Here is a 14782-nt window from a genome sequence, read left to right as displayed (position 1 = left end):
CTGCCAGCGCTAGAAAAGAAATCTTAAAGCAATAGAAAAATTTTAAGTGGTGCTTGGATAGCCTGAAAAATCAAAACTTAATGTAATTCTCATTTTGAAGATCTGCAAAGGCCAAATTCTTTCACAGAAGCTGCTCATTACCTGTAGATGAGATTTTGTAACTGAGGGGGCCCATTTCATTGCTTCTTGCAGAATCATCCCACAGCGTGCAGCAAAATCCTTAACAATACTCTAGAATCAGAAAACATCAATACAATCAGTAAAATATAGGACATTTAATGAGAAGTGCTGGTTTTAATAGTGTAATAAGTAAAACAGGGAGTAAGGCACATTGCAGCAACATCACATGGTTAAAATTCTCTGTAACAATTAAATGTACCCTTGGTAAGTCAAGAACTATCATGCTTCAAATCAAATAAAGAATAAGATTGAGAAAAACATAAAAACCAGGTGTCATATTGTCTTAGAAAAACCTAACCTAGGAAAGTATTTTTTTAAAAAGGACAATTCAGACTAAACAATTTATTCCCTTGGCATAAAAAAAAAAAATCAGGCATTATTTTGCTGTTGATAAATCAAAGAGGATCACCTACCTCTCTGGCTTCATGCGTGTCAGGGACAGTTATCCTATACGGAGCATCTGGAATGTCATAGTATGGTTGGTCCTTGTGAATGTCCTAAACAAAAAACAACTATCAGTTCACACTAAGATAAACTTCCATCACCGTTTAACACACTTAGCTTGAATACTACAGGTAGCTCTCCTCAAACAAGAGGTCTGTCTTAGCAAACCCTTTGCTAATACTGGCTTTCAAAATCCATCTGAACGGCTCTAAGAAACATGTTCTATACCAGTTTGGTTTGCAGTATAAGTAAGTTTAAAAATCCAAAGCCCTTTTCTCAGAATTTAATACAAACATATAATCCTATAAAGCACTTCCATCTCAAAAAATACAAATATGTAATAAAACCAAGGAATAATGATGCACCTACACAAGCTGGATAGAATATAATCTGACAACCATGACTCTCAAGAAGAAAAAAACACAAACCAAAAAAGACCACTGAACTCTTATTTCAAATGAGACAGTCGAACAGCTAAAACGGGTAATCTTGTCTTTTATCCTTGATGCTAAATTTGACTTTCTGAACCATTTTACCACCTACTAAACATGGGTGCAAATGCAGTTGCTTCACGGAACTTAAAATTAAGACTTCAATCTCAGGGATGATAACAAAAACAAATAAAGAACTCAAGTACAAAAATGCAAAACAAAGCAAAAAAACCCCAACAGTTCTAGTAAAGAAAAATGGAAATCTACATTTTATTTCTCTACAAGCATTACTAGAAAAAGCTACTTACTGCACTAAGAGATAGTGACAGTGTCTGCAGAATGTCTAGCATAGTCTTCAGCACAGTTCCACTCCACAAAAGGTGAGGAAATCTAGAGCAAGACAGGATTCAGAAATAATAACATGGAGTGCTGAGGAAGGACATTATTTTAACAGGAAACAGAGCTGCCCAAAATGCTATCTATAAACTTCACCAGGTATGCTCACACCCAACAGAAGTCACAAAGCTAGCTATGTCTCACAACAGCATATCTCAATACAGAGTCAAAAGCCCTCAAACAGCAAGCTCAGTAGAGTTACTTCATAGGAACTGAGACTGCATTTATTTTGGGCACAGTTTGCTTTGCTCCATCCATGGGATGCAGACACATTTTAAGCAGGGGTTTCAGAGCCCAGGTTAAATACTCTTGAACACTATTTTTCAAAGAGTTGTTTCAGCAGAAGTCATGTTATTGACTGCATAAGTAATCACTAAGCAGACAACATGAAAAGAGAACAGGCACGTGAAATCTATACTCACTTGTCTACCAGACCAGATAAGTATTTGTCTGCAACTCTCCTGATCCTCTTGTGAATATGGTTAAAATTCACCAGCAAGAATTGAGCATGTCTCTCCAGCTCTTCTTCATTCTCCTTAGTTTTAGGCTAAAAAGCATACCAAAGAGAAGCATGAAGCTTTTAAGGAAAAAGACAAGCACACTTTCACAAACTGAAATGATAACATAGATATATATTTAATATTTTAGTTTCCATGTAACCTACTTTATCAGCCATCATTGTCAGGAAAGCTTCAAACACCTTGTCAGCAACAGCTATCACACACTGCATCATGCCTGGCGAATTGAGAGAAGTGACAGGTTTGATTATCATAATTACATTTGCTTTATAAACCGTGTTTAACAGTTGAAAAGCGTTCACTCAGCCAACACTCACCCCAGCTGTTTCAAAACAAAAACAGCCTTCTTGGTAAGAATAAAGCAATAGCAACCTAATGAACATGATTAATTTTGTTATGTAGTTGCTTCATTGTTTAATTTTGCATGCCTGGGGACAACTTCTCAATTTGCAAGATAACCCAGATAGGTAATCTTACCAGATTTGTCTTTTTGGATTGCTTTATCCTCAAAATAGCAGAACATGACTTGGAAGCGATCTTGGTCAGTTGAATGCAACACCCTAGGAATAAAAGAGTTTTGGGGGTTGGGCTGGTTTGGGTTTTGTTGTAGTTTGTGAATTTTTCTCCTCTTCTTTTACACACCTTCAACACAAACCTATATATTTCAATGCCGCTGTACACACCACACATATGACCGTTCTTCATTTCATGATAATTTTAAATCTCTAGTAAGTGCGATATTGCTGTGTCTACATTCAACAGGGCTCAGACCACATAACATCTTGTCACCAAGAGAATAACTTTCATACCTCAAGAGTGGGAAACCTGACAATGGTACACAATCACCACAAACATCATCACAGTACAATCTTCAGCATTTCTATAGGCTTTGCATTTGTTGTATTTACATGAGATGGAAATATCACTTATTAAAAAAATTGTTTTGAAAATACACAGCCATTACATTCTGGAAATGGTCATCCCTGTGGTCAGTTATTGTCAAAGTTAAAACATGATGGAGAAGTTTCATAAAATGATTTGGGTTGGAAGGGATCTTAAAGATCACCCAGCTCCGCTCCCCTGCCATGGGCAAGGACACCTCCCACTGGAGCAGGCTGCTCACACCCCCATCCAACCTGGCCTTGAACACCTCCAGGGACGGGGCAGCCACAACTTCCTGGGCTGCCTAAGCCAGGGCCAGGGCCTCATTGTGAACAATTTCTTCCTAATAGCTAACCTGAACCTCCCCTCCCTTCAGTTTAAAGCCATTACCTGTTGTCCTATCACTACAAGCCCTTGTAACACGTCCCTTTCCAGCTTTCCTGCAGCCCCCCCTTAGGTACTGACTGGCTGCTATACGGTCTCTCCAGAGCCTTCTCTTCTCCAGGTTGAAGAAGTGCAACTCTTTCAGCCTGTCCCCATACACTAAAGCAATCCCACAGAACAGGCAAGTGCCCACACGGCCCATCACAGGCGCAAGCACAAGGCTCAGTGCAGAGAAGACAATCCACTTGCAAGTCATTGCTTTGAAGAACCCTTTTGTCTATCTTCGGTTAGTTCTTACACAGAGGAGATCCCATTTCTCAGGCCCTACTATATTATTCCATCCTTTCTATCTACCCTAAAGACATTTTTGCACAGATGAATTCCCAGTCTTGGAACCTTCAGCAGAGCTAATGCAAGACAAAATATAGGCTCTGATCTGTCTTAACATCTGATAACTCTGACTTGAACATACACAGTTCTTAACTTTTTTTTTTTTTAAATTCATCAGTGAAAAAAGTATTTAAATACCTCATATACTCTAGACGGTAAACAGAAAGGAGATAGGTAGTCATGGCAAAGTCCAACTTATTGATCAGCGCTGACACCTCCGGAGGAGGATCCAAGAGATTTATTATAGTACTCCTCAATTCGTTTAATTCAGCCTAGAGATGAACACATGAAGTTATCTGAAGTGAGAATACTATATTAGTTTGTGTTCTGGAAACATTTCTTTTCAACTATTGCTCTGTCTACTTTTTAACCACTTTACTTAACATGGCAGGATGCCTCTGTCTGCAGACCAAGACCAACCTGCTCTGACTCAGTAAGTCGTTGTTCTTCAAATACAGAATTAAACAGAATTAAATCTTGGAACCAAGCTCCCTGCTGAAAAAAAGGTTAGTTTGCATGCTGTTGCACCAATGAATAAATAGAATTCCTAACATAAATCCATGTAAGTTTGATGAACACCAACACCATTCAGGTTCCAAAACTTCCTGGGTCTGTTGTGCTATTTTTTATGTCACAGAACTAAAGCATCAAGGCACAAAAAAGATTTGTGTTATTTAGGAAACAAAGACATTTCATAAGCCACAACTCTTCAATCCGTTTTATACTGCTACCACACTAAACACTGTAAACTAGTAAACCATAAACTAAAACTGTAAACATAGTAAACTATCCTGTAAACACTGGGGAGAGAAAAGTACAAGTTTTGTCCGATATGAAGGGGATGAAAAAGTCTCCCATCTCCACAAAGACTTTGTTTCTATATCCAATCAAAATAGCATAGCTACCACCATAACACTTGTATTAATTCTCAATAAAACTAAACCAAAGCCATTTATGTACACTGCAGTCATGCGAGTACTGGTTTTCGTTAACAGGAGACAGGTTGAAGGGGTACTGTGCTATTTCAACATATTATAGTTACCATATCACTTAATGCTGACAGACATTACAGAAGGAGATAATAGAAGAAAGTAATTCTTACAGAAGTCACAGTATCGTTCTTCATCGCAGAATTGTACTGGAGAACAGATCGCAGTGGCTCTTTGCTGGGAAATGTGAGTAATGGAGATTTGGTGGCAATTTCACACACGCCTTCATACCATTCTTCTGGCCAGAGACCTTAAGCAGTGGGGTAGGGGAGAAAAGCAATATTAAGGTTCACAAAGTTAAGCAGTATTATCAAGATTTGCACAACTTCCCAGGGCCTATAATTATGCATGAACTCAACCACAAAAACTCAACACAAGTGATCCATGTTCCAAACATAAAGAACATGTTCAGGTCATTCAAAGTGAAGTTTCTCATTGGGTAACAAGTTTCTACTTGATTACCATCGTAACCCATGTGTCTGATCTTCCACTTCAGGAACTTAGCTGTCAAAATTCATACTTAACCAAGTCTATTAACTTAGGAAAGACACTTAAGTACAAGTGGTACTGCACTGAATTGCATAGCAAACAGCAAAGTTGTAAAGAAATCCTAACAGAGAACTGTCACGAAACCTGTTTCCTCTGTAGTGTCTTTATGCCTGTAACTTTTCTTCAGGCTACTGTGAATGGTCTGCATACGGTTACACTTCCATTCATCCAGAGTTTAAATGTGAGCAGCAATGTTGCTCTCTCAGAAATTACACTACCTGATCCTTCCACAGCAAATCCCATCAGCACCGAATACAACCAGAAGTCACGAAACAGCTTTTGCAACCTGGGCTTGGCTTCCTTGATGGGTGGCAAACGTCTGGTGAGCTATCAAAGCAATAAAAATAAACATCAGGAAATGGTGGGAGTTACGATAATGTAATTCCATGCTAAGGGATCAATTCATCGACATTCTTTATTACGAGTTACAAACGTAGTATTCTTTATCATCTACGAAAACTAGTATTAGTTTGCTATTGTTGTACTGAAGAAAATTAGATCTTGTTAGAATATCTTAAGCGCTAATGTCTGAGATGCTTGAAGAATTTCCTTTGTTTTACACAGGAATAATACCATGCTGATACAGTAACCTCTGAAGAGAATACATCACATCAGTACACCATCAAATGCAGGGAGGAAGAGACCACACAGCCCTTTTAACTGTTCTGAGGACAATACCACGCAGCTTTGCTTCACTGCAAAGGAACTCAAACCCAAATAAATATTACTCAAACATACTTCTGGTTGCTATTGTTTATCAGCTTTCTGGAAATACATTGAGGCACCAATGGGAGATCTATCTTTTTTCGCACCCACGCACACAATGACATCAGTTTTGGAGAATTTACTATCTAAACAAGCAAGTAGAAGTATTATTTTCAACACATTTATTAAAATTTGCTGATACTTCCTGCATAAACAGCTGCTACCACTGGAGAAGCACACTTAATAGTCCCTGCCATCATGACATGCAGTTTTATATGAATTTATATAACAAAGCTCAGCGTGTTATCCTAAAAAATGTTAGAAGCACAGGCAGTGTTTAAAAAGTGAAAGAAATGGCCCATTAAACCACAGACTTCATTCAATATGACTGTATATTATTACTGTAAACTTTACTAAGAAAATGTTAGATTCTAATGTAACTTGAAGAGATTTTCTCTAACTGTACAATAATTCCCTCGAGGTATGAAAGCCAACAGTACTTCAGTGAAAATCTAAAGGCAACTTTGGAAATATTTACAAATAATGAGGCAGATTGTTCATGTTTAAAAAACCCAAACATGAAAAAAAACCTTTATCATGGTAAAATTAATCTGAGTTTAAGTTGGTGAATGGCACTATGGTAAAAAGTTGCTTGTGCAACACAAACATTTGCATCAATACCACCCTGACAGAAGAAGGACCATCACAACCACAGCAGCCCCAACCAGATTTGAAATAAGATGCCCCCCCCCATTTCAGCACAAAAGAGCAGCAACAGGACTTTCGCTAGTCACCAACAGTCAAGTTTATATGTGTGCTTGATTTTGAAAGTTTACGTACACACCGATTCTTGCTCAAAGATCTTCCTCAAAAGAGAAGAAGTACCTGCCAAGCCATAAAAGCAGTTCAACAAACAACATACAACTCAGCAGAGATCACTAGGCGAGGGAGGGATTTTGGCTGACAAAGTAACTTTAGCAGTGTTTGGTTTAGAGAATGTTTACTTTGGGAGATACACAAAAAAAAAATAGCGTCAAAGTTCAGATTAAAACCCTGCCATCTCCCTTACTCAAGCTATTCAACATATCCCTTCTGTACAGCAGCTTAAAGGTAAGCTTCATTTCCATCTTCTGATATTTTAGGCAGATCTGACCAAAGACTTGTATATCGCAGAGGGGGGAGTGTTTTGCCTGTGTAAATGCAGTTAAACAATAATTGAATGTTGGTGAAGACAAGACTGTAAAGTCGGGAACTACAGATTGAAAATTCTTCTGTGCCAAAAGCAGAAAACATTTGTCAGTGATTCCTGGACAGAACATCTCAGTCCCGTGGGTCTGACTGCTGGGGCGGGGAAACAGTTATGAATTTAGGAAGAAACAGTAAGAAAAAGCCCAACAAGTCATTCAGTCACAGTGTAAAACCATTTGAAAAGTAATTCTGTAGATCTCTCCTTACTGCAAGAGAATTCTTTTTTTTTTTTTTTTTCCATGGGATACTAACCTTAAAGGCTTTTAGGATTTTAGTTCAGGGACGGAGTGTTGAAAATTAAAGTGCATTCAGTTACTTCGGTCCTGCTACAACGTGTCTGAAAAATATTTTCCTTCAAGCACTGGTTTTATTCACAGCCGTGCAGGTACGTACATCTATATATTTTACTTCTACAGAATAGCTCTTTGGTCTATTTACTAATTCTAATCCACGTCATAGCAAGATTTTCAGTTGGACAGTGCAGTCCCACTAATGGTACTTGCACAAAGGCACATCTTTCTCCATGTTTGTTGCTAAATCCCCAGATCTCCCTTATTCTATCAAATATCACTGTTGCTCTTCAAAAAAATACTACCATAAAACTCCCACTTTTTTGTTGTGGCTACAGGATGTCTGTTTTGCAAACTCTTCAATACATCTCAGTCTGCTGGTATGCTCTTGCACTGGATCCTTGTCCGTTCTTCTACCAAACTTATCTCAAACTTATCTTCACACCATATTTTTAGCACACACTAGTAACAGTCAGGACTGATTTTAAGTGTTACAGGTTTATAAATAAAGGATACTCACATATTTTAGGTAATGTTTTTGTTACTTACAATCTCTTGACTGTGTTATCTTCCAGGTTTTGAGCTGTCAGAATGAAGTTTCTATTTCATTTACTTGCCCTTGCTTTCATCATAATCCCCACATTTTGTGGAGTCAAGGATTTCACTAAGCATTTTGAAAGCCTTAAAGATGCACAGCCACATGAAAACGGGACCTATGATATGCCAAACCTACCACCAGAGTTCCACAAAGAAAACACCATCACTAATGACTTGATTCCTGAAGAGGAGGAGGAAGAGGACTATCTAGATCTCGACAAGATACTGGGTGAAGACGACTACAGTGACATTATTGATGCCGTCCCATACATGGTTTCAGAAATTCAGCAAGGAAATATTCTTGAACTGTTCCAAGGCAAAACCAGAATCCAGCGCCTCAACATCCTCAATGCAAACTTTGGCTTCAACCTTTACCGCAGTGTGGCAGACAAAGCCAACTCTTCAGATAATATTCTCATGGCTCCTGTCGGCATTTCCACTGCAATGGCTATGATCTCACTGGGTCTGAAGGGTCAAACTCAGCAGGAAGTATTATCTGTTCTTGGCTTTCAGGAGTTCATTAATGCCAGCACCAAATATGAGCTCATGACTGTTCATAATCTCTTCCGCAAACTCACTCACAGGCTCTTCAGGCGCAATTTTGGTTACACATTGAGGTCTGTCAATGACCTTTATATTCAGGAAGACTTCTCTATTCTGAATGATTTCAGAAACAACATGAAAACATACTACTTTGCCGATGCCCAACCAGCTGATTTTTCAGATCCTAACTTCATAACGAAAACCAATGAACGCATCTTGAAGCTGACCAAAGGACTAATAAAGGAAGCTCTTGTGAATGTAAACCCTACAACACTGCTGATGATTCTTAACTGTCTTTACTTTAAAGGTAAGAATCTATTATTTCAATCTTAGCAATGGATTCACTGCATACTTCATTAGAAATCCCAGACTGAACTTTAATAGTCTACAGCTCAGACAAGCCTATTGACTTCCTCGTTAAGAAGGATGTCTATTATTAGCCCATTTTGCACGTTTCTGTAGTGCACTGATGTTCCAGTCATGCCCTGGCATTAGGTGGGCATTGTACAAATACAGCAAATGCTCATTACATCCAAAACCTTAAAGTCTAAAAATGAGACTAGAGAAACAACATACAAATGCAGAATAGCCTTAGAAAGCATAAGCTTTGTAGGAGTCTCAGACAGTGAGGTATTACTAGTGTGCAAGTTATCAGTCATATTCAGTCTTGCTTCGAGTTACTGGCTTCAATGAAATGGTACACGTTGCATTCAGTTAAAACACTCAACATGTCTGAAATAACTACAATTCATAGAAATGACTACTAAGAATTTCAGCTTAAAATATCTGGTTTTTACATGATTAGAGCATGATCCTTGTCCACAAGTCTGTACAGAGGACTGAAGAGAATCACCAAAGCACTGTTCTCTTAAAATCATAAACAAATGCATTTGCTAACTGAAATATTTCCATTAACTCAGCGTGAACTGTCTGCTGATATGAACTCCCACATCTCTCACTACAGGCTGAACAGTTAAAGATGCTTGAAGTAAAGATAGTACAAAATAGCCTTATTATGAAACCTTATTTTTAATGTCTGTACCTTTAAAGTAAGAGTCTGCAGTGAGATTTTCAACATTGGTTATTTGCCTCAGGTTGAAAGTTTGGTAATTTTTCAACAAACTTTTAAACTGGGAGGTGCCAGTGAAAGAGGAACTATGGGAAAAAAGGGAACCTGTTACTGACTACAACAAAAATCAGATGAAGGCAACTTAAAACACTGGTAAGGAAAGACATCTTAGCACAAAAGGATAACGATGTTTTGGAAGTACAACACACTCCTTTCCATAACTTATAAAGGACTTTTTTCCAGTTATGTCTCTGCTTCCAGGAAACACATGCTTAAGGGATCTCTTACATTTGCCTTCTCAGCATCAGATTACAGGAACTCCAATCCTCTAAATTCATTATATGTACCACTTCCCAGGCATTACTTCCTTGAATAATGCCCCTTGTCTCTTTAAAAAAATCTGAAGCAGCCATTAGCATAAAATCCAAACAATCCCCTGTTCTGAAATACCATCTGAAGAAGACTTATTTGTATCCCTGAGTACATCTCTGATGATCATATCACATTAAGTACACGGCTTTACTGTCCATTAAACCATCCTAAGAAAATGACCACGTGAAGTACAACAGATACATTATTTTTTTACAATCTGGTCAAATTTAAAATACTTCTGTTTTACTCTGAAAGTATTACATACTTCGGCTGTCTCAAAGTCAAGAAAACAACACTAAAAATTAAATACATATAGTACTGGCATTCTTGAGTCATTGAGACCAAAAAGACTTCCAGCTTTTTCTGCTCCCGACAGAGTCCTGTTAGTCTAAACTGCATTGGTGCTGTCTGCTGAAGGCTGTTACTCTAACCCTCGGAACCAAAAAGATCAATTCTATACTGTTGTCACCCATTCCTTTGTCTTACAGTGACAGTCTCCTGGTAATTCTAATTTTTTTAAAAGCAAGTTCTGCTCCTGGGTTTCCTAGTTTCCCCACTAGTCCTTCTAGACACGCTCACTGTTGTCCACATCTTTTCCTTTACAACATTTACCCTCTCTGTACTACTACTGCAGACAAACTCTGTTAAGGTCTCAGAACTAAGAAACCTGTAAGTGTCCTCAGGTACACAGAGATGCTCAGCACACATGATACTCAGTAACGGGATACTTGCCAAACATCATGAAGTCTCAAGTTCCTTTTATATTAAATACCATCAAGAAACTATTGGAAACTATTCAGGCTGGTAAGAAGCAAGTTTTATCTCGTACAAATGTCCAGTCTAACTCCAACTGAGATCTGCAGAGGCCTGAACAATCATATGCCAGTTTCCTGAGCTAGTTATTTTAGCCATGGTACATCACATCAGCTTTTGATAAAAAAGATTTTGACAGGTCCAAAAGTACTTTTCTGAGATTCTAGTCATGAATGACAGCAAGGGGGTGGTCTAAAAGACATCAGGGTGGAAGATTTGACACAAGAAAACACAAAAGTTAAGGTGCCAACTGGCCTCAGGCGACCCGAGAAGACCATGTCATTCACCCCCAGACAACCACATCTGTGAATCAAAGGAAAAAGTTCCCAGCTCCTCTTCTTTCCTAGGCAGAGTTGATAAATGTCTCCTGTTCCTCAGTGACAGCAGCTCTGTGCCTTTAGGTAGCCTGAGCCCCACACCTGCGAGCTCTGCTCACTGAAGAACAGCCAGAGGTTGGGTTTGCCCGAGAAGTGAGACAATTCGTTTGGGAATAGTATAATCCATTTTATATCCCATTCCCTTCAGAATAATAATAAGACCCCAGTCTAATCACTGCTCAGTCTGCTCCCTATCAGCCCAACATACGAAGGAACTATTGAAGTTAGACTTAGGGCTTTTTCTGTTACTTGACAGTCAATTTGACAAAGTCAGATTAAGGATCTCAGAATCACTTGCAACCATTTTTTAAAAGGTTACTGACTACGGTTAGATTTGTAGTCTCTCCACAGTCACAGCCACACTCCCTATGTTCTTGCTTGCCAACAGTGACTTACAATCCAGAGTTGTAACAGGAAATACCAATAACCCTATTTCCACTATAAACTTCTATTTTTGTCTGCCCATTAAGAAAAATATAATGTTTTTTCCAGAGCATCGGTTCTGAGAAGAGATCAACAGGAACAGCTCTTTAAAAAAAAAAAACCACGTTCTTTTACGCAGTCAATAAATATTCGGGCTACCCAAAGAATGTTCACATAGAAAGATTCAAACCGTGATGGCAAAGCTTTCTGGGCTGCAACATACATGGAAGTTATTCCTTGGGCATAAACCTGACAGATGACAGGCTCACATAGGTGTGCTGAAATCGCATCAAACTGAGTCACAACTAAGCAGTCAACATCCAAGCTCTCCCAGTGCCCTAGCACAGGAAGTTAACTGGCTTGAATGGACTAAGCCAAGGTAATGCCTTCAACAGAAGGTCTTTTATGCAAAATCAAACAGCCATTACTTGCCTTGATGTTTCTCATGCTTGAAACAGTCTGGTTTCAAGTACCAAACCTGTCAGAAAATACAGCTGTGTCAGTTGTTTCAGCAGGTGCAAACCCTGTCAAATATGTTGCATCTGTTTAAACTTTGTAATTTCTAGGTTCCTTGTAGGAAAAAAAACCCATACACACGGAGTTCTTTCAGATCTCCAGTTTGTGTTTACCTGCTCCTGTAATTCACAGTCAAATCCGACAAATGTTAGGTTTGAAAGAAAATCAGGATTTTTAAAGTCACTTTAAACCTTGTCTTCTTATTCAGGCTTAATTGAAATCAACAATCTCCTACAGCAATTCCCAATTCACATGAATTAAAACTTGATGTAAACTGTTATTCTATTTTATTAAACAAGGAACTTTGGGGTTTTTTTTTATCTGCCTTCTGCATTGTATTAACAGGAACCTGGGAGAATAAGTTTCCAGTGGAAATGACAACAAAAAGAAGTTTCCGACTGAATGAGAAACAAACAATAAAGGTTCCTATGATGCAGACTAAAGGAAACTTCCTAGCTGCTGCGGACCCCGAGCTGGATTGCAGTGTGATCCAGCTCCCATTCGTGGGGAACATCAGTATGCTGATCGTACTTCCACACAAACTCTCTGGCCTGAAAGCCCTAGAAAAGCAGATAACCCCTCAAGTGGTGGAAAAATGGCAGAAGAGCATGACAAACAGGTATCTGCTGAACGCACATATTTGTTAAACATATTAATGAATTTTCTTGATGAGATTGGCAAGAGTGAGTAAAGAGCACAGAAGGTAACATATGAAATTTTATTAAGCATATTAGGCCTAAGCAAAAACCCCAAAAAGATGGACTTATTGAATCAAAAATCAGGATCAGTGATCTCAAAATTTAAAAGCCATCAAGAAATCAATGATGATAGAAGTGGAAAACTCTAATGAAGTTCCAAAATTCTTTCCATTTAAATATTTAATGGTGCAGACTTACAGAAAAAGTTCTTCCTGATAAAGTTTACAATGAGAAGGAAAAACAGGACTATGTTAATAGCAAGTTATTTGTGCAGAATAATATCGATCCATGGAAGGCAGCCTATGTTCATTTCAGCACTTTGTGGTTCAGCTGTGTAAAGGCACACATTCACTTATGTTTTTATTTTTATTAGAACAAGAGAAGTGGTTCTGCCTAAATTTAAGCTGGAGAAGAGCTATAACTTGATTGGTTTTCTGAAATCCATGGGAATAGAAGAATTGTTCAACGAAAAAGGAGACTACTCTGGTATATCAGATGAGAAAGTCACCATTGACAGGGTATTTATTCCTCTTTTCATTTCCTTTCTGACTGAATCATATCACCTGAAAATATGGCAAAAATATTTCAGTTACCTAAAATATTTTCTCATCTTTCCTGAAGCATATAGAAGGGATGTGGCTTGCTCTGCAATGTCTTTGTCCATCCGTAAGGAGGAACATGTTGAACCAGTGTCAAATGCACTAAAAGTGGGGTGGGCAGTCAGGAACAGGCTTACTCACAAACCAACACAGAAGGATTGCTACTGCACAGGGGTTACCAAGCAAGAGTCTCACAAGGCAGCCACATGGTATGGCGGGGGAGAGGCTGGGAGCACATCATCCGAGCACACTTAGGAGGTCCTCAATTTCTTTTTTGTTTGTTTATTTAAACAGTTCAACCACCAAGGCACGATAACCGTGAATGAGGAAGGCACAGAGGCAGGAGCAATAACCAACGTCGGGTTCATGCCTCTTTCTACTCAGATTCGCTTTATTGTCGATCGCCCCTTTTTGTTTCTTATCTATGAACACCGCACCAGTTGCCTTCTGTTCATGGGTAGAGTTGTCAATCCAGCCAAGTCTTAAAAGCAGAAGAGACCTCCAACAAGCTTTTTATACATGAGCGCTATAATTAATTACACATTATTATACCAGTATGATAAAGGAAATTTTATTGTCATACCAGCTAATACAAAAACCGCTGGTATCAAAAGAAAATACATTATCTACAGGTAGTAGATGATTTGACTGCAACCTAAAATGGTTAGTGCCATGTATCGATACAAGTGTATTAAAAAGAATAAATTACAAAATAACTTACACTGTGTTCTACTTCAGTGTACAAAATTTAATCAATAAAATGTTTAGACTATCTGGATTCTTAAATCTTAGCTCTAAATTTGTGCTACGATGCCTATTTATAATAAATAAAAGAAAATGGGAATAAGCTTCTAAGCCTGGTCAGATATTCAGGATTTCCTTAAGTCTCTCCTGGCTATTTTACATAATGTAACTTGAAAAAGAGTAGGTATCTACATTCTTTCTTTTGCTTGCATCATTTAAAATTCAGTAGACTTACACACCATGCAAACGTATTTTCCAATATTATGTTTAACTTACTGATTCATCCTGCTTTTATACACTGCCATTTGAAATTTTGCATCTACTAGGATTATTTGCCCATACAAAGCTTTTTTAATGTGACAGCCAGTGAAATATCAGTATTAGCTGTTGGAGGATGATGATGAGTTGATATCAAATCAGCTCCAATGTTTCTTTCAACTCCTGTCTCACACTGCGCTTACTTATAAGCCCACCATGTGGGGGACAATTTTCAGTATTGAACTTTCACAACAGGATTAATAAACATTCATACTAACATATATTGTTTTATCTATATTAAAGAAAAGCATGTTCAAAACTCACATCCTAGATTTAATTAGTTTATCAATGATTAAATGAGCTGGAG

At 38.2% G+C, this 14782-nt stretch overlaps 2 protein-coding genes across 5 annotated transcripts in view; one reads left to right on the top strand and one right to left on the bottom strand.

Annotated features, from left to right (window-relative positions):
• PI4KA (phosphatidylinositol 4-kinase alpha) overlaps nt 1–14782 on the bottom strand; it is a 60534-nt gene that overhangs the window by 23452 nt on the left and 22300 nt on the right. For both annotated transcript variants that reach the window (XM_054082193.1, XM_054082194.1), the window contains exons 20-28: nt 5382–5490; nt 4728–4864; nt 3764–3897; nt 2447–2529; nt 2116–2186; nt 1874–1998; nt 1364–1445; nt 594–677; nt 142–231 (exon numbers count right to left, since the gene is read on the bottom strand). In XM_054082193.1, coding sequence (XP_053938168.1) covers nt 142–231; nt 594–677; nt 1364–1445; nt 1874–1998; nt 2116–2186; nt 2447–2529; nt 3764–3897; nt 4728–4864; nt 5382–5490 — 915 coding nt within the window. The remainder of the gene's footprint in view (nt 1–141; nt 232–593; nt 678–1363; nt 1446–1873; nt 1999–2115; nt 2187–2446; nt 2530–3763; nt 3898–4727; nt 4865–5381; nt 5491–14782) is intronic.
• On the top strand, nt 6847–14738 carry SERPIND1 (serpin family D member 1). Of its 3 annotated transcripts, none has more exons than XM_054082196.1 (6): nt 6870–6978; nt 7384–7501; nt 7982–8853; nt 12462–12735; nt 13188–13332; nt 13708–14738. In XM_054082196.1, exons 3-6 carry the CDS (start codon nt 7998–8000, stop codon nt 13897–13899), a joined length of 1467 nt encoding a protein of 488 aa, XP_053938171.1. In that variant the 5' UTR covers nt 6870–6978; nt 7384–7501; nt 7982–7997; the 3' UTR covers nt 13900–14738. The 3 variants fall into 3 exon arrangements, with proteins under 3 accessions (XP_053938172.1, XP_053938171.1, XP_053938170.1); XM_054082195.1 differs by having other exon boundaries at nt 6877–6978; nt 7376–7501; XM_054082197.1 differs by lacking the exon at nt 7384–7501 and having other exon boundaries at nt 6847–6978.

This window comes from Cuculus canorus, chromosome 17 (assembly GCF_017976375.1).
Source record: "Cuculus canorus isolate bCucCan1 chromosome 17, bCucCan1.pri, whole genome shotgun sequence".
Lineage (NCBI taxonomy): Eukaryota > Metazoa > Chordata > Aves > Cuculiformes > Cuculidae > Cuculus > Cuculus canorus.
This window is presented reverse-complemented; position numbering and strand designations above follow the sequence as displayed.